Source organism: Cucurbita moschata, unplaced genomic scaffold (assembly GCF_002738365.1).
Source record: "Cucurbita moschata cultivar Rifu unplaced genomic scaffold, Cmos_1.0 Cmo_Scf00035, whole genome shotgun sequence".
Classification (NCBI taxonomy): domain Eukaryota; kingdom Viridiplantae; phylum Streptophyta; class Magnoliopsida; order Cucurbitales; family Cucurbitaceae; genus Cucurbita; species Cucurbita moschata.
The window spans coordinates 880,644-907,630 of record NW_019268551.1 but is presented as its reverse complement, the minus strand read 5'-3'; the positions used below and the strand labels follow the sequence as shown (position 1 = coordinate 907,630).

At 40.0% G+C, this 26,987-nt stretch overlaps 6 protein-coding genes across 11 annotated transcripts; 2 read left to right on the top strand and 4 right to left on the bottom strand.

Moving 5' to 3' along the window:
• Positions 1–228: 228 nt before the first annotated feature.
• On the bottom strand, positions 229–7,758 carry LOC111431178 (AT-hook motif nuclear-localized protein 8-like). The gene is made up of 5 exons (XM_023067736.1): positions 7,278–7,758; positions 7,150–7,202; positions 5,455–5,580; positions 961–1,119; positions 229–880 (listed from the first exon to the last, which is right to left on the bottom strand). Exons 1-5 carry the CDS (start codon positions 7,756–7,758, stop codon positions 620–622), a joined length of 1,080 nt encoding a protein of 359 aa, XP_022923504.1. The 3' UTR covers positions 229–619.
• Positions 7,759–8,428: 670 nt separating this feature from the next.
• Positions 8,429–11,502, top strand: LOC111431211 (mitochondrial carnitine/acylcarnitine carrier-like protein). 5 transcript variants are annotated; one of them, XM_023067792.1, is made up of 4 exons: positions 8,446–8,570; positions 8,811–8,887; positions 10,339–10,730; positions 10,804–11,502. In XM_023067792.1, the coding sequence occupies exons 3-4, from the start codon at positions 10,339–10,341 to the stop codon at positions 11,303–11,305; spliced, it is 894 nt and encodes a 297-aa protein (XP_022923560.1). In that variant the 5' UTR covers positions 8,446–8,570; positions 8,811–8,887; the 3' UTR covers positions 11,306–11,502. The 5 variants fall into 5 exon arrangements, with proteins under 5 accessions (XP_022923556.1, XP_022923559.1, XP_022923560.1 ...); XM_023067790.1 differs by having other exon boundaries at positions 8,448–8,570; positions 10,305–10,730; XM_023067788.1 differs by lacking the exon at positions 8,811–8,887 and having other exon boundaries at positions 8,429–8,570.
• A 1,241-nt stretch (positions 11,503–12,743) lies between these two features.
• Positions 12,744–13,913, top strand: LOC111431145 (abscisic acid receptor PYR1-like). Its single transcript, XM_023067685.1, has 2 exons — positions 12,744–13,487; positions 13,747–13,913. Exons 1-2 carry the CDS (start codon positions 12,826–12,828, stop codon positions 13,748–13,750), a joined length of 666 nt encoding a protein of 221 aa, XP_022923453.1. The 5' UTR covers positions 12,744–12,825; the 3' UTR covers positions 13,751–13,913.
• A 3,062-nt stretch (positions 13,914–16,975) lies between these two features.
• Positions 16,976–19,002, bottom strand: LOC111431143 (protein HAIKU1). Of its 2 annotated transcripts, XM_023067684.1 has the most exons (2): positions 18,626–19,002; positions 16,976–18,235 (listed from the first exon to the last, which is right to left on the bottom strand). In XM_023067684.1, the coding sequence occupies exons 1-2, from the start codon at positions 18,680–18,682 to the stop codon at positions 17,453–17,455; spliced, it is 840 nt and encodes a 279-aa protein (XP_022923452.1). In that variant the 5' UTR covers positions 18,683–19,002; the 3' UTR covers positions 16,976–17,452. The 2 variants fall into 2 exon arrangements, with proteins under 2 accessions (XP_022923452.1, XP_022923451.1); XM_023067683.1 differs by having other exon boundaries at positions 16,976–19,001.
• A 2,409-nt stretch (positions 19,003–21,411) lies between these two features.
• On the bottom strand, positions 21,412–22,078 carry LOC111431168. Its single transcript, XM_023067725.1, has 2 exons — positions 21,654–22,078; positions 21,412–21,602 (listed from the first exon to the last, which is right to left on the bottom strand). The coding sequence occupies exons 1-2, from the start codon at positions 21,772–21,774 to the stop codon at positions 21,445–21,447; spliced, it is 279 nt and encodes a 92-aa protein (XP_022923493.1). The 5' UTR covers positions 21,775–22,078; the 3' UTR covers positions 21,412–21,444.
• An 861-nt stretch (positions 22,079–22,939) lies between these two features.
• LOC111431111 (transcription factor MYC2-like) lies at positions 22,940–25,135 on the bottom strand. Its single transcript, XM_023067635.1, has one exon. The coding sequence runs from the start codon at positions 25,087–25,089 to the stop codon at positions 23,185–23,187; it is 1,905 nt and encodes a 634-aa protein (XP_022923403.1). The 5' UTR covers positions 25,090–25,135; the 3' UTR covers positions 22,940–23,184.
• Between the last annotated feature and the right edge of the window lie 1,852 nt (positions 25,136–26,987).

The following is a 26,987-nucleotide window of genomic DNA, read 5'->3' as shown; positions in this document are numbered from 1 at the left end:
ACTTCGGTTGACCTAAAACCTGTCAGCTCGATACAAAACGATATACGTTCAACATATAATTGTCGAAACGATCTAATGAAATTATGTTTAGAACCGAGATCAAATACAGTTTATACATGTCTAATAGGGTCAGCAGAACATCATATATGGTGCACAAATGAATTTTGAATTTTACACATAGCTCTAGATCACAGAATCACCTATTTCAGCAACAAAATCCAAAGAAACTAAAGAATTCTCCTAAAAATGATATTAAAATTGAATTAATAGGGACAATCTTGATATGAACCTAAATGAATATCATATCATATGAACTCAACTTCATGGCTTTTCCATGAGAAAAGGAGACATCCCAATCTGTATATGATTTACCACAATCTTCAGAAACTCCTCGTTCATGGAGTAATGTTAAAGAAGGCAATTTGAACTGACTATAAATAAAGCTAACCAGCAGCTGAAACATCAATAGAGAATCTAGAAACGTTACGGTTACGGTTTGCGCAATTCATGTTAGGGACAGAATCCAGGACTAACCTCTATACATCGAGATGCAAAACACTAACCCCTTCGACGACACCGAATGCAGTACACTGTTAAGTTGGGCGAGCAAGCAGCTTCATTATTGATTTCGACTACCCCATAATTGATACATCTGCATATTATGAATTGGTTGGTTGGCGTTGGTGTACATTCCCGGCCCCCGGCTTAAAGGGCTTCCACCATTGTCGTCGGATGAGTTATTTGAAGCGCCTTCAGACGGACAGCCTGCTGCCACGGGTGTATTAAAGTTTAACATATTGGGTGATGTCGAAGATGGCCCAGATTTCTGTATATTATCGCCTAGCTTTTTCCCATCGACGAGAAAGCTACCGACTATGACCTGATTTTGCACCAAAGACATGGTTTAAGGCACAAAATCCATCTAGAAAGGGAAATATCAACATTATGTCAGGCTAATACCTGAACTGTAGATGCTGCTGTTAGCATGTTGGTCACTCCACCAAGAACTTGACCATCTGCACTTGCTAGAGACACACTTAAACCACCGGTTCGACTTCGATTACCATTATTGTCGGAAATCAAGAAGGAACCTGATAGAGAGATGATTTCGTAGCGGCCCTGCATTAGATTTTGAAGCAATAGAATTGATGATGCCTTGCGTGTAACGAAAATAATACAGCTAGAATAGATTTTATTTTTACTTCATTTCTTGAGTCGAGACCACCAAAAGAATTTTTCTTAACGTTCGGGTAAACTACAACTAGATTAAGTTCTTTTTCCTTTGACAAGCAATAGAAACTTTTTGAGGTTTTAGTGATACAGAACAAATGCTTATATGCATTAAAAACGAACTGCGTTGAGTGCACGTGCTTCTTTTTCTCTCGCTTTTCGAAGCATATTTAATGGATAAATAAGATGTGCAAAAAGTTGAAACCCTCACAACCAAGCCAACAGAATATGAAGCATATTTAATGGATAAAAAGCTGCAAAAGAGTAAAGAAAATTGTAACGGCTCAATCTCACCGCTAGCAGATATTGTCTTCTTTTTCCCTTGCGGGCTTCCCCTCAAGGCTTTAAAACGCATCTGTTAGGGAAAGGATTCCACACCCTTATAAAGGGTGTTTCGTTCTCCTCCCCCAACTAATGCGGGATTTTCACAATCCACCCCTCTCAAGGGGCCCAACGTCCTCGTTGGCACTCGTTCCTTTCTCCAATCGATGTGGGACCCTCACCAAATCCACCCCCTTCAGGGCCCAACGTCCTTACCAACACACTGCCTCATGTCTACCCCCTTCGGGGAATAGCCTCCTCGCTAACACATCGCCCGATGTCTGGCTCTAACACCATTTGTAATGGCTCAGGCCCACCATTAGCCGATATTGTCCTCTTTCGGCTTTCCCTTACGGGCTTTCCCTCAAGGCTTTAAAGCGTGTCTGCTAGGGAAAGGTTTCCACACCCTTATAAAGGGTGTTTCGTTCTCCTCTCCACACACCATGGGATTCTCACAAAAATATACCCAGAAGAAGCTACAAGAATACCAGTCTCAAAGCTCATCCCTTAGCATATCAATCATTTGGAACATTATTCCGTTTCTTGCGTTCAAATATTCTAAAGCATTTGAAAAGGATGGAGACACTAAAAAAGATAAATGCTCCCCAAAGAAGAAACTTGAGTGATTGAGAAATGGAACATTATTCCGTTTCTTGCGTTCAAATATTCTACATGTACGTCAATGACTACTATGTGAAGAAAATCATTTAAAACATTTCATCATAGACTTAAAAGGTTCATAAATATTGCAAGCATAATCGAAATAGGAAAGAAAACATCCTCAATTAAAGTTCAGAAATAAAAATGCTACTAATCTACTTTATTCAATGGCCTCCACCGTGACATTGGTACATGATGCTCTTGTTTTTACGGGAAAAAATGATAGACATAAGATGAGTATTTAAAAATATTCAGTAAGCAACTCCACTATTGAGGTCAAAAAATGCAATTACATACAACATGGTTCATGGCGGGTGAAACTTACTTTTCCTAACTATTCCTTAGGTTTTACTCTCTTTTTCAAGAAGGGTTAGATGCATAATGCTTATCTATAAATAGTTCACGAACGCACGTAAGAGTCCACTAGGCGGGCTCATATACATACCACCTAGGCCTGACTATGGGCTAGCACATACTCACGCTACTGGAAACCAACAAAAAAAAAAAAAGAGAGCACTTAATATTGTGGTCACGCATCCGTATGTAACATATTAGAGAAGTAATTCACGCTCGTGACATACAACATACATGAGGTCCTGCATTGAAAATCAGGGTACAATGTAATGACGTGATAGTACTTCCATATTTTTCAGACATGAGTTCCTAATGAGACGTGCTTACATGTTCATACATGGTGCGTCATAGTATCTCCATAGGGCATATAAACATAATCATAGTGATATAGTAAACATGAGTAAAGATCAGGAAGTACATGCATCACGAAGGCTCACTCCAACATCATAAGATAGAATAATATCACATAAAAAAGTCATAGTTTACATGATATTCGTGCTTTGCTCAATTCTTCATCCAATCTATACTTCACTCAGTTCATCCAATCTAGTTCGTCATTTAGTAAACCGACTTACAGTGTTAGCCTAAGCCAATGTCATTTACTTCCATTAGTTGGTAATAACCTAATTGTATTTGTCGTGGTCTCATTCCACCTATGACGTTTCATGGCATTAAACTTGGAACACATACAAGAAATTAGTTTCACCTAATTCTCCTAAATTGATCCAAAACAACTCTTAATATATCAAATTGGCAAAACAATAGCCTTACTAACGTCAAATGTCTTCAATTACTTCAAAATCAGCTACGAAATGGTCCTAAATAGTGAAATAGGGTCAAAACCCAAACAAAGTTGTCTAAGCCAAGGAAGCCGTTGAGCCGAGACGCCATCCAAATGTTTAGAATCGGCAGCTTTGTTTTGGATTTTTGACCTTGTACTACCACTATGGATCATTATAGAACTGTTTTTTAAGTAATTGAAGGCAATTGAGACCAGTAAAGCAATGATTTTTCAAATTTGATGTATTTAGAACTATTTTAGATCAATTTAGAAGAATTAGGTCGAGTTAGTTTCTTGAATGTGTTCTAAGTTCGAAGCCATGGACATTATAGGTGGAATTGGACCACAACTAAATTACTAGGCTACTGCCAGCTAAGAGAAAAGTGAGTGACATTAGCTTAGGATAACCTTGTAAGTTGATTTCATGTCGGAACGCCTATGGGCTAAGTTGGATGAATTGAAACATGATTATCAAGTTGGATGAATTGAAACATGAATTATCACGTATCCTATGGCTCTTTTAAGTGAAATTATTCTATCTTATTTTTTATTTTTGCTCATGTTTGTTATATTGCTATAATTATGTTTATGCCCTATGAGATGCTATGACATGCCATATATAACGAGCATAATGAATTCATGTCATGAAAAGTATTGAAGTATTATGTACATCATAACATTGTATCGTGATTTTAAATGCAGTACCTCATGCATGTTATATATCACAAATATTAATTATTTCTCCAGTATGTTACGTACGCACGCGTACACCACGATATTATACATGCTCGTGTCTTTTCTGTTGGCTTTTGACAGTGTAAATGTGCACTAGCCCATTGTTAAACCTAGGGTATATATACGACCCCACCTAGTGAGTGCATGCATGCGTGTATAAACCTTGTATAGAGAAATATCATGCATTCAACCTTATCTAGAAAAGAAAGTAGAGACCAAGAAACAGTCAAGAAAAGTAAGTCCCACTAGTCATGAACCACGTTGCATGCGATTGCATTTTCCAACCAAAAAAGGTCACTTAATGAGTATTTGTAAATACTCATCCTATGGATCATTTTTTCAAATAAAGGCAAGGGAGACAGCGCCACCTGAGAAGGCTATGGAATAAAGTCAAGTTTTCCGCACTTAGGACATAGTTCCTTTGTTAGGGTAGATTATTAGTATTTCTATTTCTGAATTTTAATAAAGGATCGGAAAAAGTAGAACGGTTGCAACCTCCTCCCTCGAGTATCTCATTAATGACCCTTGCCTTAACTTGCCTCGAGATAAATAGTTTCGCTCTAAACTCCATTGGTATATAGTCACTTGTGAGTCACTCCTTGAAGAAATAGCCATGGAATCTCAAATCCTACACCGTTGCAAGTAGATTTGGAATGAATCTCATACTAAGAAAGTCAAGATGTTCATCTAGAAGCTTTTCTACGAAAACCAGTCAGCCCCTAGTCGGTCGTATGTGCTATGTAAGAACAAGACGGAAAACGTTTGTTTATCCCCTGCCCCCTTGTCACTGCTTTCTAATACTATTTGACCTCTACCTTCAATCACTCCTGGTGTGCTCCCAAAATCTTAGGGGATTCTTTCTGCAACCACCTTTTGGTCACACCTTCATAAGGCTAAAATCCTTAATGGTCAATGCTAACTTTTCCTTCTTTTAGGACGCTCGAAAAGAAACGGATAAGATACACTACAAGTACTATACATATTTAAAACAGAGGAGATTACCTTAACTTCCATATAGATAAGCCCGAACGGCTGGTCAGGGGTGACCAACACCATGCACTCATTATGTACTAGAACAAGCTACGGCAAGAAGGTTAAGAGAGGCAAAGAGTACATACAGGAATAGGATAGCTAGCCTGAGCTACAATCTACAAGCGTTCGATGTAAAGTGACTCACGCTCCGAAGGAAAACCAAAATCGAGAGTAGATGACGGGTGACAGCATTAATAAACAAGAACATGATGTGTATGCATATGCACATAAGCTTAAGCAAATCTCGCACATGGATCTTTCTATGTTTTGTAAGTTAATGTGCAGGACGGTACAGTTAATCGACATCAAGACCGTATAACTTAGGAAAATTAAAAACTTGCCTCATATGTCACACTACCAGCTGCGGGTTGGTGAAGGGTAACATTGCAAACAGCACCATGGGCAGAGAGAATACAAATGGTTCGCGGCCCCTGCTGTGAAAATGACATAACTTTTGAGGCAATATCCTGCAAACCAATGAAAAGGCATCCTGTTTAAAACAAGTATCAATTAACCTTCAAACTAATAAACCCATATCCATCTTAAGGAAGGGGAGCAAACTACGAAAACACATTCAAAAACGCACAAATCTGTACCATGGAAAACTTCTCTAAAATCATATAAGAGGATTATTCTGAATTCAAAAAGTATCTCGATATTAAACTTGACTGACAAAACTATATTTATGAACGATCGTATGAGTCTTAAAAGATATACAAATTTATCCAAATTTGACATCAGAAAGTTATCCAAATTTGGCATCAGAACAATGTTGATGTGTGCAAACATGCCCTCACGTTCATGAACATCCAAAAAATAAAAAAGAGCACATGTTTCCGAATAACATTTGCTAGAATGTATGACAATATGTTAACAATATACGATAAAATCATTAAAGAAATATGAAGCTGCTCGACAAAAAAAGGATTGAAGGCCTTAAATTTCTTGCCTTCCAGAACAGATCAATTTGCATAAAGGTTTAAAGAAGAAAGAACTGCATTGTTTTAAAATATTATCAGAGCAAAAGAGGTAATCACAATCTAAAGCAGATGAACACCAGAAGAAACTCAAAATTCATCTAAAAAGAACAAACGGAGCATTCGAAGACGCATCCTACCAGAAAAACAAACCAATTAGTGACGAAGATAACACAAGCGAAAGATATCTTTAGAGTTTCATATGCCAAATATCTTTGTTGATATCTCTGAATGGGATATCGCTTGGTAAATGGAAGAACGAGATTTAGCAAAAGACCCAAGGAATGGAATCAAACCAAACTGAACTAGAAAGCTCCTCAAAAGCTCCTTCAAGGAAAGTCTTTTTTTCTCTTTCCCGACCAGTCCAAATTCTCCTCCAACTAATAGACCAGTCTCCTCCCTCGCACCACACAATTCTAGACTTCTACAATGTCGAAAAGTCTTGAAAACACCAATATAAGAGGTTGTTGAGTGATGAAGTGTCTTCTCGAACCTAATTACAATCACCATCAACATGTACAGTTCATAACAAAGCTCCACTCTGAAACGAGGTTTAGGGAACTGTTTTGACTTTGGATGATCAAATATTAACATTACATATTAAAAATGACAAGAAATCACAATATTGAACTCTACAAATCGTGGATCCAATTCAATGCAAAACCAAAGAGGAACGTGAACAACACTTTGAAACGTATAACAGTTTATCCAAAAAAGAAAAAAAAAACTTAAGCATCAGACCCCGAAAACTTGCCCGTATAATCGTGTATACTTACACATTTACACATCCACATTCTCAAGGAGTTGTGGTGCATCAGCCAGTGTTAAATCTACCATGATTGTAGAATCTTAATATCTTATCTTAAACAAACAGGCTCCCAGCTCACTTGATTTAATGAACTAATGTTATGTTCTGCAATAGAATCCCAAAAGATCGACCGAGGGAATAAATAATATTGAATACCATTGAATAGACAATAAAAATTTGAAAGAAAACAGATAAGATCAAATCAAATTCATCAGCAATATAATATACAAAACAAAACAAGTTGCTTATACCTCTCCTGGATTCACCAGAATGACATGCGGAGTAAAGCCAACACCGCCAGTCCCTGTCCACCGGAATAACACCATTATTCAAGGCACAAAAAAACAAGAAGCAGTAGCAAAGGCATAAAGATGACTACCCAAAGCATCCATTTGCTTCTTCCCTGTACCGGGAGGCCGTCCTCTGTTCTTCTTAGGGCGAGGATCCGAGGAGTTCATGCCGGAAGAATCGCCGGGAACGGCGGAATTAGTGATGGTTGTTGGCGCTAAACCCAAGGCGATATTCCCATCAGGGGAATACTTTCTGGGTCGGCCTCGCTTCTTCTTCCCGGAATCAATGTTAAACCCACCAGTCCGCAATTCGGAATGCGATCCATCATAAGAAGCCGTATTGGGAGAGTCGGAGGGCTTAGAAGCGGACCCCATCATGGAGTTGAAGGGAAATCGGGAGGCGGAGGACATGATTTGAGCAGCGGCGGAATTGGGGTTGATCATTTGGGAAGAATTGTTGGTATTGGGTAAATTTGTGGAATAGGAAGCGTTGCCCATCATCCTGTTTGGTGGAGTTGATTGTTGGTGATGTTGATGAACAGAAGGCATCGACCTCTCTCGTGAATCCATGGCGGAAAATCAGATGGGGGAATGTGGGAAGAACGGAGAAAGAATCCTTTCTTGTTCTTCGATTTTTGTTTGGATTTATAAAGGAAGAAGCAAGAAAAAGGAAATTGTTGGTTCAGTGATTCGTGTTGCTAATTTGTTCGATCAGTGGTTAGTGACAAGTGAACAGACAAGGAAAGGAGAGACAACCAAACCGCGAAATGGGTTTTGTCCTTTAGGGTTTTAGTTTTTTCTTTTTTTTGGATTCCTCACCATCTACCTTTTTTAGGCCCAACGTCCTCGCTTGCACATCAACTCGTGTCAGTGTCTATCTATAATACCATTTGTAATAGTCTACGTCGAACAATCGCCGATATTGTTTACTTCGGCCCGTAATTTTAAATCGTGTCTATTTCGAAAAGGTTACCACACCCTTTTTCCACGCCAATTAATGTGAAATTTCACACAAAAAAATGTCTAACAAACTCTTAAATTTCCGAAGTTGAACAGAGCCGTAATTCGTTGTGTATTCATTCTCTTGACATCACAGATTCAAATCCGTTTGGGTCGTATTTATTCTACTAAAAAAAATAATAATAAGTCATAACTTTTCAATTTTTGTTTGACTTTCCAACACAAACATAGAAATTTTAGGGATAATGATTAATTATGAATTGAAATTAGAAGAAAATTGAGTGAATCGTTCATCATACAAAACCGAGCCCAAGAAGATGATGAACAGCTAAGAACGTCAAATTACTTCTCTCTCTCCTCTCTGTGCCGCCATAAGCATGCGTTGGATTCAACCCAACTGGGTGGTAGAGAAGAATCAAAGGGTAAGATTTCAAGAATTGTCTTCTTCTTTGGGCTTCTCTCAGCCACGTTTGCCTCTTCTTCATCTTGTGAAGCCCAAATTCACTCCCATTTTTCTGGGTTTTCGCCCCTTTTAAGATCCCCTTTCTCTAATCTCACCCACAACCCATCGTGGCCACTCCAATCCTGTTCTTCACTCCCCCGATTTTGATCTTTCCATTTGTTCTTTGTTTCTGGGGTTCTAATTGCTTTTTGTTCATCAGATTTCATCGTTGAATCCTGTTGAGTTTTGATTCCTTGTTCGAGTTTTGTATCTGGGTGTTGCTGAAATTTTGTTCTGGTAAGGTTCTTCCTGTTTCTGATGTGAAATGTTGACTGTTGTTTGATAATCACATTTGATCATAGAATGAATAAAGTTGTTTAGAGTTCATTGGATCTTTGTTGTTCCCCAAATGTATCTGTGATTCAGAATGCAGCTACTTAGCATTACAGGCGATTTTGTAGTTGTCCTGTTTGAAAGGAATAGCAGTTCATGAAACCTGTTTAATTCCAAGTTCATAATTGTGTGGCTCTTTGCAAAATAGTGTTTCTACTGCTGCTTGGATGACTTGCTAAGTAAGGTTGCTTCTGTTGTGTAAAGAACTAATCTGATTTCTGATTGTTTATGGAGATTGATTGATTGTTTTTAAAACTGGTTTGCTTGGGAGAGGGTTCCACGCTCCCCTCTCCAACGGACGTGGGATCTCACAATCCATTCCCTTTGGGGCCAGTGTCCTCTGTAGCACTCGTTCTTCTCTCTAATCGACGTGGGATCTCACAACTCATCCTTCTTTAGGAGCCAGCGTCCTTGCTGGCACACCGTCCAATGTCTGGCATTAATACTATTTGTAACTGTTCAAGCCCACGGCTAGCAAATATTGTTCTCTGGGGACTTTTCCTTCTGGAATTCCCATCCAGGTTTTAAAACGTGTTTGTTAGGGAGAGGTTTCCACAAATGTGGGATCTCACAATCCACCCCCTTAAGGAGCCAGCGTTCTCTCTAGCACACCGCCTGATGTCTGACTCTGATACCATTTGTAACAGCCCGGGCTACTAGATATTGTCCTATTTGAGTTTTCACTTATGGGTTTCTCCTCAAGGTTTTAAAACGTGTCTGTTAGGGAGAGGTTTCCACACCCTTATAAGGAATGCTTTGTACCCCTCTCCAATTGAGGTGGGATCTCACAATCCACCCTCTTGGGGCCTAGCGTCCTCGCTGGCACACCGCTCGGTCTAGCTCTGATACCATTTGCAACCGCCCAAGCTCACCAACAGTAGATATTGTCCCATTTGGGTTTCCCTTTTAGGCTTCTCCTCAAAGTTTTAAAATATGTATATTAGGAGAGGTTTCCACACCCTTATAAGGAATGATTCATTCCCTTCTCCAACCGACGTGAGATCTCAAATTTCATCTGGTTTTAGCTGGCCTTTGGAGCAAATTATTGTTATATGCGCTAATCTCCAACCGATGCGTATATGGATTAACCTTTTACCATCCCGGGAGTACTATAAGTAAAAAAACGAACCGACAGGAAGCGAGTAACTTTGAAGGGCACATAACACAAGTTTGTAAACTTGAACTGAAGGTTGTCATGTGGGTTCATTTCCTGATGAAGGATCTTTTTCTTGTATTACTCATTTGTTTGGATATCTCACATACCTAATGTTTCAGATTCACCAATTCAAAAGGACTCAAAAACTCCATTGTTGTCTCACAGCTGACCAGTGAATTATAACATTTGAATCTGTAAGATGGGAGACGTGGCCAAGGACCTCACAGCCGGGACGGTCGGAGGAGCATCACAGTTGATATGTGGGCACCCGTTCGATACGATAAAGGTCAAGCTGCAAAGCCAGCCTGTTCCACTTCCTGGCCAGCCTCCCAAGTTCTCTGGCGCCATGGATGCTGTCAAGCAGACTATAGCAGCTGAAGGCCCTCGAGGGTTGTACAAAGGTATGGGAGCTCCGCTCGCGACTGTGGCAGCCTTCAATGCCGTTCTCTTTTCGGTTAGAGGACAACTGGAAGGACAGTTAAGGTCTCAACCCGGCGTTCCCCTAACTGTCAATCAGCAGGTGGTTTGTGGAGCTGGGGCTGGGATTGCTGTGTCATTTCTCGCTTGCCCTACTGAATTAATCAAATGCAGGTTCGTCGTGTCGATTCTATTCAAATCGCTTTACCACCCCGCCTTAACTATAAAAGATGGTCTGCTGTTACAGATTGCAAGCTCAAAGTGCATTGGGACAATCCAGTTCAGCTGGTGTAACAGTGAAGTATGGCGGGCCAATGGACGTTGCTCGACACGTCCTCAAGTCGGAAGGTGGTACAAGGGGTCTATTCAAGGGACTCGTTCCGACTCTAGCCCGTGAAGTACCTGGAAATGCTGCCATGTTCGGAGTGTACGAGTTGCTAAAGCAGCAGTTTGCAGGTGGTACAGACACTTCAAACCTCGGAAGAGGCTCGCTGATCGTGGCTGGAGGATTGGCTGGAGCTACCTTCTGGTTCTCCGTCTACCCAACCGACGTCGTCAAGAGTGTAATTCAAGTAGACGATTACAAAAACCCGAAGTACTCGGGCTCTATCGATGCATTTAGAAAGATCCTAGCGGCGGAAGGAGTTAAAGGGCTATACAAAGGCTTTGGCCCTGCCATGGCCAGGAGTATACCTGCAAATGGAGCTTGTTTCCTGGCTTATGAGATCACTAGATCAAGCTTGGGATGATTATGAATCTGATCGAGTTATGTATTCCTTCCGATATTTGATTGAACCATTAAAATTCTTCATTTGTCACGTTCAAATCTCTCTTAAACATGTTTTTAATCATTCGAATCGATTTTGATAATATGAAAACTACGAGTAGACGTGTAAAACTAAACATTATCGTGATTTTGAATGATTAAAAGCATGGGTATCGATCAGACAGTGTACGGATGATATGCATTATAGTGATTTTGAATGATTAAAAGTATGATTTGGAGTTCAGACGGTATAGGGTATTGATAAGACAGTGTAGGGTTGGTTTCGAGGCATCGAGAAAATGAGGCAAAGTTAGATGTGGATTCTTTATGTACGTTCGTAATTATACGAAGATTTATTCTTTTTTTAAATATCATAATTTTTTATAATTTCTTTATTGATGGGGTAAAATAATATTTATATCATAGAAAAGGAATAAAAAAGAGATATTGGTGATGGCTGCTAACCAATCACATTATTCAATTGGATGCTTGATGTGCAAATCAAAGCAAAAAGTTTTTTTTTTTAATTAAATAAAAATTAAGCCATTTTTTAATTGAAAAAAAGGGAAAAAAATTTCTTTTTTTTTTTTAAACAACAAATTGCATCAAAAGTTGAATAAAAAATGTCGTAGATATCATTCGAGCCAGTGTTAAGCAAAGGTCAAGGTCGGGTCACATGACGAATAACTACCCTCAGAGGAGCCACGAGGAGGTAGACTCCGACCCTTAAGTTTAAGTCGTGTAAATTCTTTTCTCGAAACTGGTCAATAAGAGAGAACAAACGTTGCTACTAATCGAGGTGCTAGTAACTTTAATGCAGTAGTGACAGGTATACTTGGACACGTTACCACTAGTCGAGATGATAGCAACAGGTACACTTAGAATTAGCATTAATTGAAAAACACGGAACCTTATTTTAAAAAATTAGAAATAAACAAACATAAATTTTAAAAATAAAAAATAATTATTGATTAATAACCCCATGTGGCGAAGAGCCGACATTGATGTGCCAAACCTTCTTGTCGATGTGAGCTATTAGGGAAGATCAGTTTGTTATCCTTAGAGTAACTTTTATCCGTTGAGCGATGGCCCTTCCACTCAGCACCGTCGGGTCGACTTTCGTCCCTAATCGACGAGTGGGTCTTGCAGTCAAACTCCCTTCTGCCTTTGCACTCGAGGGCCAATCTCCGTCTGGCCCGAAGAAACCTCGAGCGAAGGCTAATAGTAGTACACACTGTGGTACATATGGAGTCGTGTTTAATTGAAAAACATAAATTAACCCGAGTTGTTTCAATTGGTTTAGACATATATCATCCCGTAGTTAAATATTGAAAACATATATTTTGATATTCCCATTTTACCCTCAGCAATCGAAATCACAAACGAACAAATAATGAAACAAAAAAGAGGTGAGGTCCTGACGCTCTTTCTTCTTCCTCTCACTCATCTTTATATTCCGCAAAAAAATTAAGAAAGGCGTGAGAAGAAGATTTTGGGGGGAAAATGGAAAAGGACTACAGCGGCGAAGGCGACGGTGAGGTCTCGGCGGTGGTGACGGAGCAGCAGCAGCCAAACTCCGATGAAACTTATCTCACCACTTATCATCTTGCCGCAACGCCTTCCGGCCTGACTCAGGACGAGTTCGACGAGTTGAGGGACTTAGTAGCGGAGTTCCACATGTACAAACTCAGCCGCGGCCGGTGCTCCTCCTTACTGGCGCAGCGCGTGCAGGCGCCGCCGGATACCGTGTGGTCCATCGTACGGCGGTTCGACAAGCCGCAGAGTTACAAGCACTTCATCAAGAGCTGTACGGTGAGCGAAGGATTCACAATGAAGCTAGGTTGTACGAGAGAGGTTAATGTAATCTCAGGCCTACCAGCGGATACGAGTAAGGAGAGACTCGATATTCACGACGACGAGCGGCGCGTCATCGGATTCAGCATCATCGGCGGTGAGCACCGCCTCCGGAATTACCGTTCGGTGACTTCGGTGCATCAGTTGGAGCGGGACGGCAAGATCTGGAGCGTGGTTTTGGAATCGTACGCGGTGGATGTTCCGCCGGGGAATACGGAGGAGGATGCTCGTTTGTTCGCGGATACGGTTGTGAAACTGAATCTACAGAAATTGGCGTCCGTCGCCGAAGCGATGAATCGTGGAGATAATCGGTAAATCTTCTTCCACCGATCTAAACAATGAACATCTCTCCGAATCAAGAACAAGTAAAATTTGGAAACGAAAATGAATTTGAGATCGGTTGATATTAATTTTTCTTGATGATTTTGTGTATCTTCATCTTCATCTTCATCTTCATCTTCTCGAGTTTTGGTCTCGATCATTTTCTTGGAAGATTCTGGATTTTTCTGCTTCTTTTGGTTTAATTTTTTCGGTTTGTGGAAAGTACGAAAATGTCCTTGATTTCAACAGGTGAGTCAAGGGCACCAAGAGACAAGTGGGCTTGGATTGCGGTGTACAAAGCTCCCGAAACGGCGTCGTTTAGTAAATTTCTTCTCTTTTATTTATTTTATTGTGTAAAATATTTCAAGAGTATTTGATCATCGTGGAATAATTGTGAAATTAAAATTATCATAAAATTATTCTTTAATGGTAGAGATAATTAACCTATTAGAACTCAAAAAATAAATAACAAATTAACCTATTTAATTTTATATTTATTAAAAAAAATTAATATAATTATGTATTTTAAAATTTCATTCTACATTTGTAAACCATTTTATAAAATACATACGTCGAACAAATATTTATTGAACTCAGTGAAATTGAGCTATTTATTTATTTATTTATTTATGAATTATTTGATTTTATTTCATCCTTAAAATTAGCTATATTTATTTATTTATTTATTGTAATAATTGAGATGGATTGATGATAGGACGGCTATTATTTGAAAAGCTCTTTAAATGCTAAAAATCTTTTATAATTTGCAAAACTCATTAAATAAATTAATAGACTAAATGGTAATATCCTACTTGTACCACAAGGAATCTTTGTTAATAATGTTGTGCCTAACTAATTAAGAATTCAAAATAAAAAATACAACCCACTCGTTCACGTTTGACCTTCAAACAAATGAGAGACACATAATGAATCGATATCACATTCAAACAACGTTAATCATAAGAATCTCATAGTTAAAGTTCTTAGTTTAGAACTATGTTTGTGTAGTTTTTACTCTTAAAAGCAATAAGTAGGTGATGGTTATGTCGTAGGGCATGCAGAGAAATGTCGGGGTCATTAGATATTACATTTGAAGTTTAAATCGGAATCCAGACCATGTGTATGGAATGTTATATTAAATTTTTCGAAAATCTGAGTTCGCGTAATTGGTGTTTAGTTTCTTAATGCGTATATCGAGAGGTAAAAAGTCAACATCCCATTAAAGGAAAATGAGCTTTAGATATAGAGGTTTTTGAATAGCAAAACTATGGGACGTCTCGATTTCAAACGATCGAGAGTCGATTTCCTAAAAAATTAATAACTTTCAACCTTTTTCTTTTTTCCTTCATGTCTCAAATCACCTTTAAAGTGATGTGTATGAAAAAGGAAGGGTATGTTCATGCATGTGGGTCATAAGGGCTAACCCCTTCAAACAATTCATCATATATCAACCATTCAATTTAATTTTGTTTAGATTTTGGAAATTGAAATAGTCAACATCCAACATTGGATATTAAATTGCACCCGAGTTGAATTCCTAGCTTCATCTGATAACGAGATTCTTACCGTCGTCAACACACATACATACGTATTTGCTACGATAGATCGGTGATAAAATAATACCCATAAATCATAAGTTGAATGTTCAAAACTCTGGATACTAAATATGATCTCAAAATAACATGGGTCAAGGTCGGCTAGTGAGACGATGGGTATAAATTTCATCATTGTAGGGAAACAGCTCAAATCACTAGCTAAGACCCCTAAATGACCGCTGAGTGATAAAGAAGGTAGAGGTGCAGAGATAGCCAAAAGGTTAGACTAAAAGCAATCACTTTTGAAAGAGGGAGTAATAGCTCACTAATCGAGCGCTCTTGTGCCGAAGATGAACAGGGCAGGACTAAGTGATCTATCGAAACTGTGGGATGTAAAAATGCATCAGTAGGGAAGCATTCCATCGTAGAGGGAAGCACCTGCACTATCTAGAAACTATTTTGTATTGACGGGGAGGTAACACGCGATCCACAGCAATGCTATAACAAACATAAATTGATTCATAAAAGATATTCAATGTCAACGCATAAGCTATCGATTACGTTTTCTCGACCTACGCTCACACAATTTAGGTAGAGAGAAATGGGAATTAGGGAGGTGGTGAAGGTGATAGGTGTGAAAGTGATGCAACTTTAAATCATGATCTCAAATTAGGAGAGAGAAACAATATTTGCATTGTTTGTGGCCTTCTTCTTGTCTATGAGTGCTACACTTAAATGGAATTGCATAATTGGGATGGGGAGGGCCCAATTTTAGACCCCTTGCATACTTGCCAACTTGCCCAATAAATAATGCATTTTCATTCATACTACGCGCACCACACCCACCGAACGCGCATATAGATAATAGGGTTGGACTAGGCTCGAGATCAACCGACCTAAAAGTGTGTAAAGGTTTGGATCAGATCGGATTATGCTTATGATCTAACCATAAACTTAACTCGTTGAATTAGTTATAATATCACTTTGGTCTGATCGTCCTCTTTGAGCATAAACTCTCATAGCTTTGCTTTGGGCTTTCCCAAGAGGCCTCATGCCAATGGAGATGTATTTCTTTACTACCTAAGATCATTCTCTAAATTAGCTAATGTGGGACTCACTCCCGATAATCCTCAACAATCCTCCCCTCGAACAAAGTACACCTCTGAAACTTATGGAGCTCTCGAACAGCCTCTCCTTAATCGAGCCTCGTCTCCTTTTTTTGGAGGCTCGACTCCTTTCTTTGGGATGATAAGTGAAGAGAGAGAGGAGGGAAGAATTTAAGATGAGAGAGAAGATTACAAAAGGAGAAATTTATTATAAATTGAGGGAATTTTTGCTTCTCGTTCATACTTTTTTTTTTTTTTTTTTTTTTGGATCTTTGAAATGGAAAGCTCATAATCTAATTTGATTTTTTTTGTCCCTTCAAATCCTCAAATATTCAAACATTTATTTATTTATTGTTTTAAAATGAAGAGAAAATTACACTTTCGATCCCCAAATTCTGGATTTAAGTAGCATTTTGGTTTCCGAGTTCTTAAACCCGACAATGTTACCCTAGTTCGTATAGACCAAAATGTACTAAACTTGAACTTCGAACATTACAATGTCAAATTTGAAAACTCTACTTTTTTATGACTTTTGTTTTTCCTCCTTATTTTAGCTCGGGGAGAAAGTAATAAATTTATCTCTTCGGTCACCTAATTTCTTCTCAAAATTTCTACTTTTACAAGATATCGTGTTAGGTTTATTACTCGTTAACTTTAACATTCTCCGATAGCGAACGAAGGCTTGAATCTCCCTATACAGAAACAATTTCAAGCATTCCTTTCCAATCAGTAGGGCTAACAGAGCCACTCCCATGATCATTTAAACATTGTATAACAGAAGCAAGCAGCTACAAGAATGGAAGAACAGCCACAAGAGGGTAATATGAAATGATAAAGAACAATAAAAAGGCATAAAAAATGCACAACTTCTACATTTTCCTCAACAAACCAGCTAAAAGAAGAACTTAGATACCAAACAATATTCGTTCGATCAATCTTACAGAATTGGACTATTATTCAACTAGACCGACCGACCCACCGACCAAGTTATCAACTTGACATCTATGATCCTATGTCTAAGGTTACAGCTCTGTTCTTCCTGTTACATATAGTATTACAATTTTGGTGGCTTGATCTTCACTATATATTGCCTACTAGGAATTACAGAAGTTACAGAATCAGATTTTCCAGACCCAAAATGAGAAGCAGAAGGATTTTACAATTTAAAATGTTAAAAAGATTAAACTAATGGAAAGATATAAAACAGAAAAAGGGCAGCTAGCTAGCTTACACCATGAGCTTGGTAACGATCTTCACAAGCAGATGAAAATGTCAGCAGGCATGGAGCGATTAAACACGAAAACGCTCGGAGGGTTATTGATCTCTCCATCTTGGACTCAAGATGGGAAAAAACCCGGAAGGAGACAATGGGAACATAACCCCTGGGGAAGGTGGTGGATGAGGCCCTGGACCTAAGATCCCTGATTGAGGCGTGGATGGAAATGCAAAATTAGGAGTCAGCGGCGGAGAAAACTGTATTCCTGGAGAGAGTAATGGATATGGTGATTTTGGGGACAACAAATTGTAGTAGCCAGTAGGAGAAGGCAATAGAAACTGGGAAGTTGGGGACGGTAAAAGGGCGGGAGCGTTCCAGTTCGGTGAAGGAAAGTTTGGCACGGGCGGTGGAGGACCGTTTAATCTCGAGGGTGGAAGAGCAGGAACAGGTGGATTAGGATTAGGATTAGGATTAGGATTAGGATTAGGCAATAAACCAGATGGTGGTGCTTGAGGAGGATGCATTTGACCAGGAATCTGCGGTTGTGGTAACTGGTTCGCCATTGGAGATGGATTCATCATTGAATTTTGAAGGTAACGCATGTATGCCGAAATGGGGGACTCAGCAGCAGGGTTCGGCCAATTCGAGTCTCCTCCCGGTGCCAATGGTGGCAATTGTCTAGGAGGTGGCTGAGCAAATTGTGCAGGCCTAGGCACATTATTAGTGAGTAGAGCCTGGGGTGGAGGCACAGGAACAGGGGCAGGGATAGGCGCAGGCATGTTCGGTCGATTAATCGGCGTTAACGGAGGAGGTCGTATTCTCTGCAACCTCAAGCTTTGGGGTTTTGGTGGATTTTGTGGACCTCTAGGAGGCTGAGGATCCTGAGATGGTGAGCCTGTAAGCTGCTGAACAATGTTCCTAAAATCATTCTTGCTTATATTGTAAATTTGTGGCTGGGGTTGAGGCCTAGCAGCATTATTTCCAAAATTTGGCTGGTGAATTGGGCTCTTCCTAATGTTCTTCCCCAATTTGTTCACGCCTAAATTCTCATTCTGCCTATTCCTATCCATTTCCACAAGAACTTATCCCAACAAAACACCAAACAAATCAATTTTCACTTCTCTTAACAATCTAAACAATCTAAACAATCACAATCCTCCAACAGAAAACCTAGAAAACACTTTCTAAATCAAATCTCAGCAGAAATTTCAAGATTCAGGCCGAACACAACAGTAAGAATTCAACCACAAAGCCGAAAAACGAAATCATACCCTTAATTTGATCATCCTCCGCAATTTAAAAGTCCGTGAAGCAATCGACCACCGCATGGTCTCTGCGAGCAACCAAATTAAATAGGCTTTCAAGAAGACAAGGATTCTGACGTCTTGAACACTATGAAGAAGACGGAGAACAAAAATGAAGACCGAAGGGTGGGAACTGGGAAGTTGAAAGAAATCACGCGGTGAAGTTGAGGATCTGAGACGACGAAGAAAAGGTCCAAATCCGAAGGGGAGAGAGAGATCAAATATATGAAGAAAAACCTAACAATCGGATCAAAAGGCGAAGAAGGCCAAACCCAATTGTTGATTGGGAAGTCAACGGGAAAATTGAAGGAAAATCAACAAATGGAATGATTCTGTATGCTATGGCCAGATATTTGTTCTACAGATCAACCGGCGATGGAAGAGAGAGAAAGAGCCCAAGTTCTTAAGTACTTGTGGGCTTTTGAGAGCAGGCCCACTCAAATTAACCTGGATGCGTCGTCACAAATAGTCTGGTTTAGCTCGTATAATTGTCCGTCTCATGATTTTAAAATATTGTCTACTAGAGAGAGGTTTCCACATCTCGTAAAGAATGCTTTGTTTCCCTCCCTTTGGAGTCAGTGTCCTTGCCCGATGTCTGCCCCTAATACCATTTGTAATAGCTTAAGCCCACCGCTAGAATATTCGGTGTTGAGCTCTGATACCATTTGTAATGGCTCGAGCCCACTACTAGCCGACATTGTTCATTTTGGGCCATTGATACCATTTGTTATGGCTCAAGCCCACTACTAGCAGATATTGTCCGCTTTGGCCCGTTACATATCGTCCTCAGCCTCACAGTTTTAAAACTCGTCTACTCTTCACCCAGTGTCGGGCACTGTTACCATTTGTTATGGCTCAAGGCCACTGCTGGTCGATTTGTCCACTTTGGTCCGTTGATACCATTTGTAATGGCTCAAGCCCACTGCTAGAATATCCAGTGTCTGGATTCTAATACTATTTGTAATGGCTCGAGCCCACTACTAGCAGATATTGTTCATTTTGGCTCATTGATACCATTTGTAATGACTCAAGCCCACTACTAGCAAATATTGTCCACTTTGGCCCGTTACATATCGTCCTCAGCCTCACAGTTTTAAAACTTGTCCACTCTTCACCCAATGTCGAGCACTGTTACCATTTGTTATGGCTCAAGGCCACTGCTGGTAGATTTGTCCACTTTGGCCCGTTGATACCATTTGTAATGGCTCAAGCCCACTGTTAGAATATCCGGTGTCCGGGCTCTAATACCATTTGTAATGGCTCGAGCCCACTACTAGCAGATATTGTTCATTTTGGCTCGTTGATACCATTTTTAATGACTCAAACCCACTACTAGCAGATATTGTCCGCTTTGGCCCGTTACATATCGTCCTCAGCCTCACTGATAAGATAAGGAATCAACTACAAGGGGAATAAGATTCGGATTACCTTGTTGATCGAATATCTCAAGCCAAGAACACTTTGGTTGAAATTCGAATCACTCCACAAGCAAGATCGATCATATCTAGCTTGAATGATTCTTGTTGATCAAATATCTCAAACACTTGTTTGAGATTCGAATCACTCCACAAGCAAGATTGATCATGTCGAGCTTGAATGATTCTACATGCAATCTAAACTACATAGAATTGCAAAGAAACTTAGCCATCGGCTAAAGAAAAGCACAAATGCTTCTTTACTATATTTTCCAAGTCTTTCTTACAAATACAACATACATGGCTTTATATAGCCTCAAAATGAAACTACTAAAGGTATTCCAAAAGTTGTAGCATTCATACTTAATGGCAATAATTAACCGTTATGTAATTGTAACCTAAAGTAAATTAAAAGTCTTAAACTACATTAATGAAATACAATAACTCTAAATTATAACCCACCCAAAATTTATAACAATCAAACTTCATTCTTCTTCAATGTGGCATGAATTGAAACATCTTTTTGATAATTTTGACAACCTTTTCTTCACATCTCCATTGAAGGATATTGTAAGGTTGATGTCTTTTGGTTCATATCACTCACACTTTTAAAATTCGTCTACTCTTCATCCGGTGTCGAGCTCTGATAAATCGTCTACTCTTCACCCAGTGTTGGGCTCTAATACCATTTTTTATGACTCAAGGCCACTTCTAGCTTGCCCGTTGATACCATTTGTAATGGCTCACCTAATTTTTAGTGCAACGGAATATTGATAGAATTATACATCATGTCTATCAAAAGCACCACACCACGTGATAATATACGTGTATCTATCATCACGTTATCAACCAATCAACAATAAAATCTTTCAATTAGTACAATGAATCCAAAATGACCAAGTGGTCCTCGTCGAAAGAATAAAACAAGTTAGCATACAACCATTGCTCATACAAAAATTGTCCTTTCGAGAATATGATTCCAAGAATTAGTCATTAACTTATCTCGAGACCGACAAAATTATACGTCAATTATTTCAAAATGGTCCTTCTGAATTTACTTTTTTCATTCCGAGTCCTTTTCCTTTTTCTATTTCTATCTCTCCCTCGATTCGATTCTCGAAATTAAAAAAAAAGTCAATATAAAATAATAATTTAGTTTTTATAATAATACATTATTTCATCCTTGTAAGTCCAAATAAAACACATGTGATGAAATTTAAACAAAATAAAAACATACATATACATATATTATATGTATATGTATATGTATATATATATATATATATATATATACACACACACACACATACATATATTAAAAATAAAAAATAAAAATAGAATGGGTCTAGTGTGTGTGTGTGTATGAGACGGTTATTTTTCCTCTCGAATGGCTCTGAGATCCTCGAAGCTCCAATCCCTCCTCATCCCGGAGCTTCGAACCAGCTTCGGCTCCTTGCTGCCCAAAGAGATGGGGCCGGAGCTGTGAAGACGGCGGGGGGCGACGGGAGGCGCCTGGTCCTCAGGCAGGGCTCGAAGCGGTTCTTTCTTTGGGCGATCGGGAGGGCGGAAAGAGAGGTTGCCGGACCAGCTTCTCCCCGACGGCTCTATCTGAACGGAGTAGTAGTTTTGGTGCTGCGGGTCGGGGTCTCTCTCGGAGTCCGTTCTCTGTAAGAGTTGACAGGAGAGGCAGTTCAGAGTCATGGTTACGGAGGAGGAAGACGGAGGGGAGCGATTCAATTTGGGGGAATTTTGTACAGAAAGTTAGGGTTTCAAAATTAGGGTAACCACTCTCTAATTTTAGGGCTTTCCATTGCCTTAACGCTTTAATTAACCCTCTAATTTTAGGGTTTCTTATTGCCTCTCATCTCAATTTTAAAATAGTTATAACACCTAGTCGATTTCTATGGATACCTCTTGTTGGTTTGCTTGTTGAACTTGGAAGCCTGATTTGCATATCGTTTCCGTCTTTGCATACTCATCACAAATCGTGTTCTAATTAGTTGCACTCTTGGGTGTCTGGTAGCATGATGTGTTTGGAATACATTAATGAGGTATTGAGCTTATAAACCTAAACAACCAAAATTATCATTCATGGGTCGTATGCTAAAACTAGAATGGGCAACGTTTCGACTCTTCATACTCTTGTAAGTGGGAGTGCAAAATCAACGTGTGTGAGTGTGAGATCTCACATCGATTGGATATATGAACGTAGCATTTCTTATAAGAGTGTGAAAACTTCTCTCTAATAAACACGTTTTATAACTATGAGGTTGATGATATACGTAATGGGTCAAAGTGGACAATATCTACTAATAGTGGGTTTGGACTGTTCTAAAAGGTAGCGAGCGAGGATGTTGGCCCCAAAGGGGGTAGAGAGGGTAATAGAGCGTTATTTACAAGGGTGTGGAAACGTCTCCTACCAAACCTCTTTTAAAAGAGAATTATTTACAAGGGCGTGGAAATCTCTCCCTACGTGACCTGTTTTAAAACTGTGAAGCTGACAGATGATACTTGGGGTGTGAAGATACTTAATGGGTCAAAGCTAATCAGAGTGGAGGCGATACTTAATGGGTCAAAGCTAATCAGGGGTCAAAGCTAATCAGGGTGGAGGCGATACTTAATGGGTCAAAGCTAATCAGGGTGTGAAGATCCTTAACGGGTCTAAGCCAATCAGGGTGTGAAGAGGGTAGAAACCTCTCCCTAGTAGACCCGTTTGAAAACCGCGAGACTGGTAGCAATGCGTAGCGAGTCAAAGCTTACGAGGGTGTGAAAACCTCTCTCTAGCAGACGCATTTTAAAACCGTGAGGTTGACGAAAATGCATAACGAGCCAAAACAAATAATATCTGGTAGCGGTGAGTTTGAGCTGTTACAGCGTTAAAAGCGAAGTGTTTTTTTCATAACTCCGAAGGTCTTTGATCCTCCATTTAGTTTCCATAATTAACAAAGCTACACATAAACTCTAATTATTACACTAAATACAAAGATGAAGAACAAGAGAAAATGCTAAAAATAATCTAAATCTACCAAATATTAGATTCCCTCTATTAATCTCTATCTAATGGGAGCCTCAAAAACGTCCCCTCCCACTCCTAATTACACCCTTTCTTCTCTACATCATTCCGCCGCCGCCGACCCGGGCGATCAGAGCCATTTTCAGCTGCTCCTGCGTGTAACATCTGCTCCCCATCTTCACCGTCGCCTGTTGAATCATCAGGTCATTCACTACAGACACACTCGCATGAAGCATTTCCAAATCCAAATCCTTCAACGCCGTCATCAATCTCGCCGCCGGATGATTCTTCTTACTGCTTTGAATCCGTATCATTGCGTCCCATCCCATGATTTTAACCTCGATCTCTATATCCATTACTTTTCTGTTCCCTGTTTTTAGATCTTGATCGATTGTGTTTGTGTAATGCCCTAGATCTTTCCCTCCCATCTCCTTCTTGATGAACTCTAGATGGTTTCCCATCTCTGTTTTCTCTGTTTCTATGATTTGGAGCTTCGATTTGAGCTCGTTGATGTATGAAACTGCGTCGCCGAGCAGCGAGGCCTTGTCCATTTTAGATACGTTTGGAACTACGGCTCGGAGAGCGTAGAATTTCTGGTTTAATTTCTCTCGTCGTTGTCTCTCTGCTTCTACGTGATTCAATGGCTCTTCTCTTCCGTTTGCTGGTTTTCTGCCTCGTTTTCTCGGTCGTTTTTCCGGTTCTATGGATTTTGTACAGCTATCGACTTCTCTGATCACGGAAGCTTCCAGATCTGAGTGGTCGGAGTCGCCGGATTTTACTTTCCCGGAGGAGGGTAAGATCACGCCGGAGGTGAAAGAGAGGATTCCTTCGTCGTTGCTACTTCTAGAAGGAGGGGATCTCTTTTTTTCGTTCTGTTCGTCTGTTATGTACTGTGAGTGGCTGGAAAAGATATTTCCGCTGCCGAAGTTCAGCATCCCGCCGGATTCCGGCTTGAATGACGGGGTGTTGGTGGTGGTAGTGGTGGTGGTTGTGTCGGTGGTGATGCTCTTTGATGGATTTGATTCGAATCCGTAGTCGGAGAAGTTTAAGAAGCTTTGGCTCTGTTTATGATTTTCCGATTGGGTTAGCTTCCTCGGAACGTCGCCGGAAGGGACGGTGGTGGCGATTGTACTCGACGGCTCACTAATCCACATCGACGACGGGTCGTTTTCCCCTTCATCGGCAGTGGAAGCAGCGGCGGTGGTTCCCGATATCCAAGAACTCGTTTCAAGATTGTTGAAATTGAACAGAATCTTGACTTTGTTCATCAAATCGGACGTCCGGTGAATCAATTCCGTCGAACCCATTTCGACAACGCCGTTTGGAGAAGGAATACAAACCATCGTCTGTAACCCAAAAACCTTCCCCTGTCTTGCCCGTTCACAGGCCGACGCCGACAACCGATCAGCGCCGGAGATCCAAATCGGGGTCGAGTCAAAGAACGCCTGACTCGGTAACCCAACTCCATTAACAAACGACTGAGTCATGGAAACCAAAAAGAACCACTCCGTATCCGTAACCTCCTCATCCACCGCATCGTCCGGTCCGGCGGCGGATCCAGAAATCAAAGAGTTAAGGTCCCGGAGAACCTTCTTCCGGTGAGCTTGCTCAGCCGCCGACGTCACTACTTTCGCCTTTCCCTTCCCTTTATCCTCCTCCCCTTTGTAATACCCATCTCCCCACCCCAAAACCGACCCATCGGGGTAATCGTACGACGACTGCCAGAAAATCGCATAAGTCCAGCTCTCCCTGGCGCCGTCGATCAGCGCCTGGAGACGCTGCTGCAGAGTCTCCTGATTGAAAACGGCGACGGATTTAGGGGGATCCGGCGGCGGTGTGGAAGTTGAGGCGGAGGACTGCGGCGGCGGTTGGTTGTGAAGAGAATGAGACGACGCAGCCGATGGAGCCCAGTAAGAGGAGAGATCGGAGTTCATAAAGGCGTCCATCAACGACGCGTTCTCGTCGGTCCAAAGATTCATCGTCGACAAACGATAATCCGTCATGCGATTGAGATTTGGAGAACAGAATTCGGAGAAGAAAGGGAAATTTGGTCTTGAGAAATGTCGGGCGATCGGATTGCCATTTATTTGGGAGCAGACTAAGCCGAGGAAGGCACCACGACGCTTCTTTTTTTTTTTGATCGCCGATTTAATCGTTCAAAAACCCGGCGTCTTTTTTCAACTCCTCGCTTAGAACTGTACTACAACTAGCTGCCAGATGGATCGGTTTAGCTAGCCCGGTTCGGCTCGGTTTGTTTGACACGTGACGTCTTTGTCGTTTCGCTAATGGGAGTTTGACACGTGTCGATCTTTAAACACGGAAGTGATTATTTTTTCCATTTTATCTAAAAAAAAATGAAAATAGTAAGCCACATAAAAATATCTATAATTTTATTTTATGTATGATTCCAATTATTTCTTTTTAAATTTTGTAACAATTTATTGTAAAAAAAATATTATGATTTAATGAAAAATGATATAGGTCACACGTGCCTATGTTGCATCTATGACTCCACTAGACGAGTTACTTACTCTGCAATAATTTTTTTAATTATAAAATATTATTCGTTATTCTCGAATTTTTATTTTATTTAAGAGTCAAATATGTAGTTTTTGCAAAAAGAAATTAAAATTAAAATTTATCCACTTGTCAGAAACGCACTCTTGATGGTAGTGAACTTGCGATTGTGCGGCACTCACTTTTCAACGACAAGTGAGCTAAGGCAATTTGTTTTTGCGTCGCTTATGGTCAAGCAACGTGTGCTCGAGCCTCTGGCCTCGGTTTTAAAAACCGAGGATAGAGAGAGATTTTTGAAAGAGACGTTATATAAGCAAGCAAGAGTAACAACAACGGCTCACAGTATATAATCTTGGGTCAAATATGTAGTTTTTGCAAAAAATTTATCCACTTATCACCATCACACTCTTGATAAGCAGCAGACTTGCGATTATGCGGCACTCGCTTTCCAACGGAAAGTGAGCTAAGTCAATTTGTTATTGCGTCACCTATAACAAAACGACGTATGCTCGAGCCTCTAGCCTCAGTTTAGGAAGAAGGTTTTAGAAAACGTGGGTAGAGAGAGATTTTTGAAAGAGACGTTATATAAACAAGTAAGAAAGTAATAATAACGGCTCACATTATATAACATTGGGGAGGGAGAAGTTAACTGAATAGTGTTTAAATGACATGCAAATCCAACCAACTTGACGTACTCTGTTGAGGATTACTGGGAGTAGTCCCACATTGGTTGATTTAGTGGAAGATCATGGGTTTATAAGTAAGGAATACATCTCTATAGCTACGAAGGATTTTGGGAAGCCCAAAGCAAAACCATAAGAGTTTATGCTCAAAATGGACAATATTATCATACCATTGTGGAGACTCATGTTCATACTCTATCAGAGTCATGCCCTAAACACAACTATGTGCCAATATATTGGTATTGTGTTCATCTAACATGGTATCAGAGTCATTTGCCTTTTGGGGAAGCCCAAAGCAAAGCCATGAGAGCTTATGGTCAAAGTGGACAATATCATACAATTGTGGAGAGTCGTGATGTCTTTTAACTAATGTTAATGATGTTTTTAACCGGACCATATCATACAATTGTGGAGAGTCGTGACGTCTTTAACTAATGTTAATGATGTTTTCAGAGTCATTTGCCTTTTGGGGAAGCTCAAAGTGGACAATATCATACAATTGTGGAGAGTCGTGATGTCTTTTAATTAATGTTAATGATGTTTTTAACCGGACCCATCCAAAAAAAACACGTAAAAGAAATAATAAAATACAAAGAAAATCCACTTAAAAATATTTATGACGAGCAATAAATATAAATTTTGACACTCAACTACAGTGTGGTTAACTACAGCTAGTTTCCACGAAGGAGCTGCTACGCGGA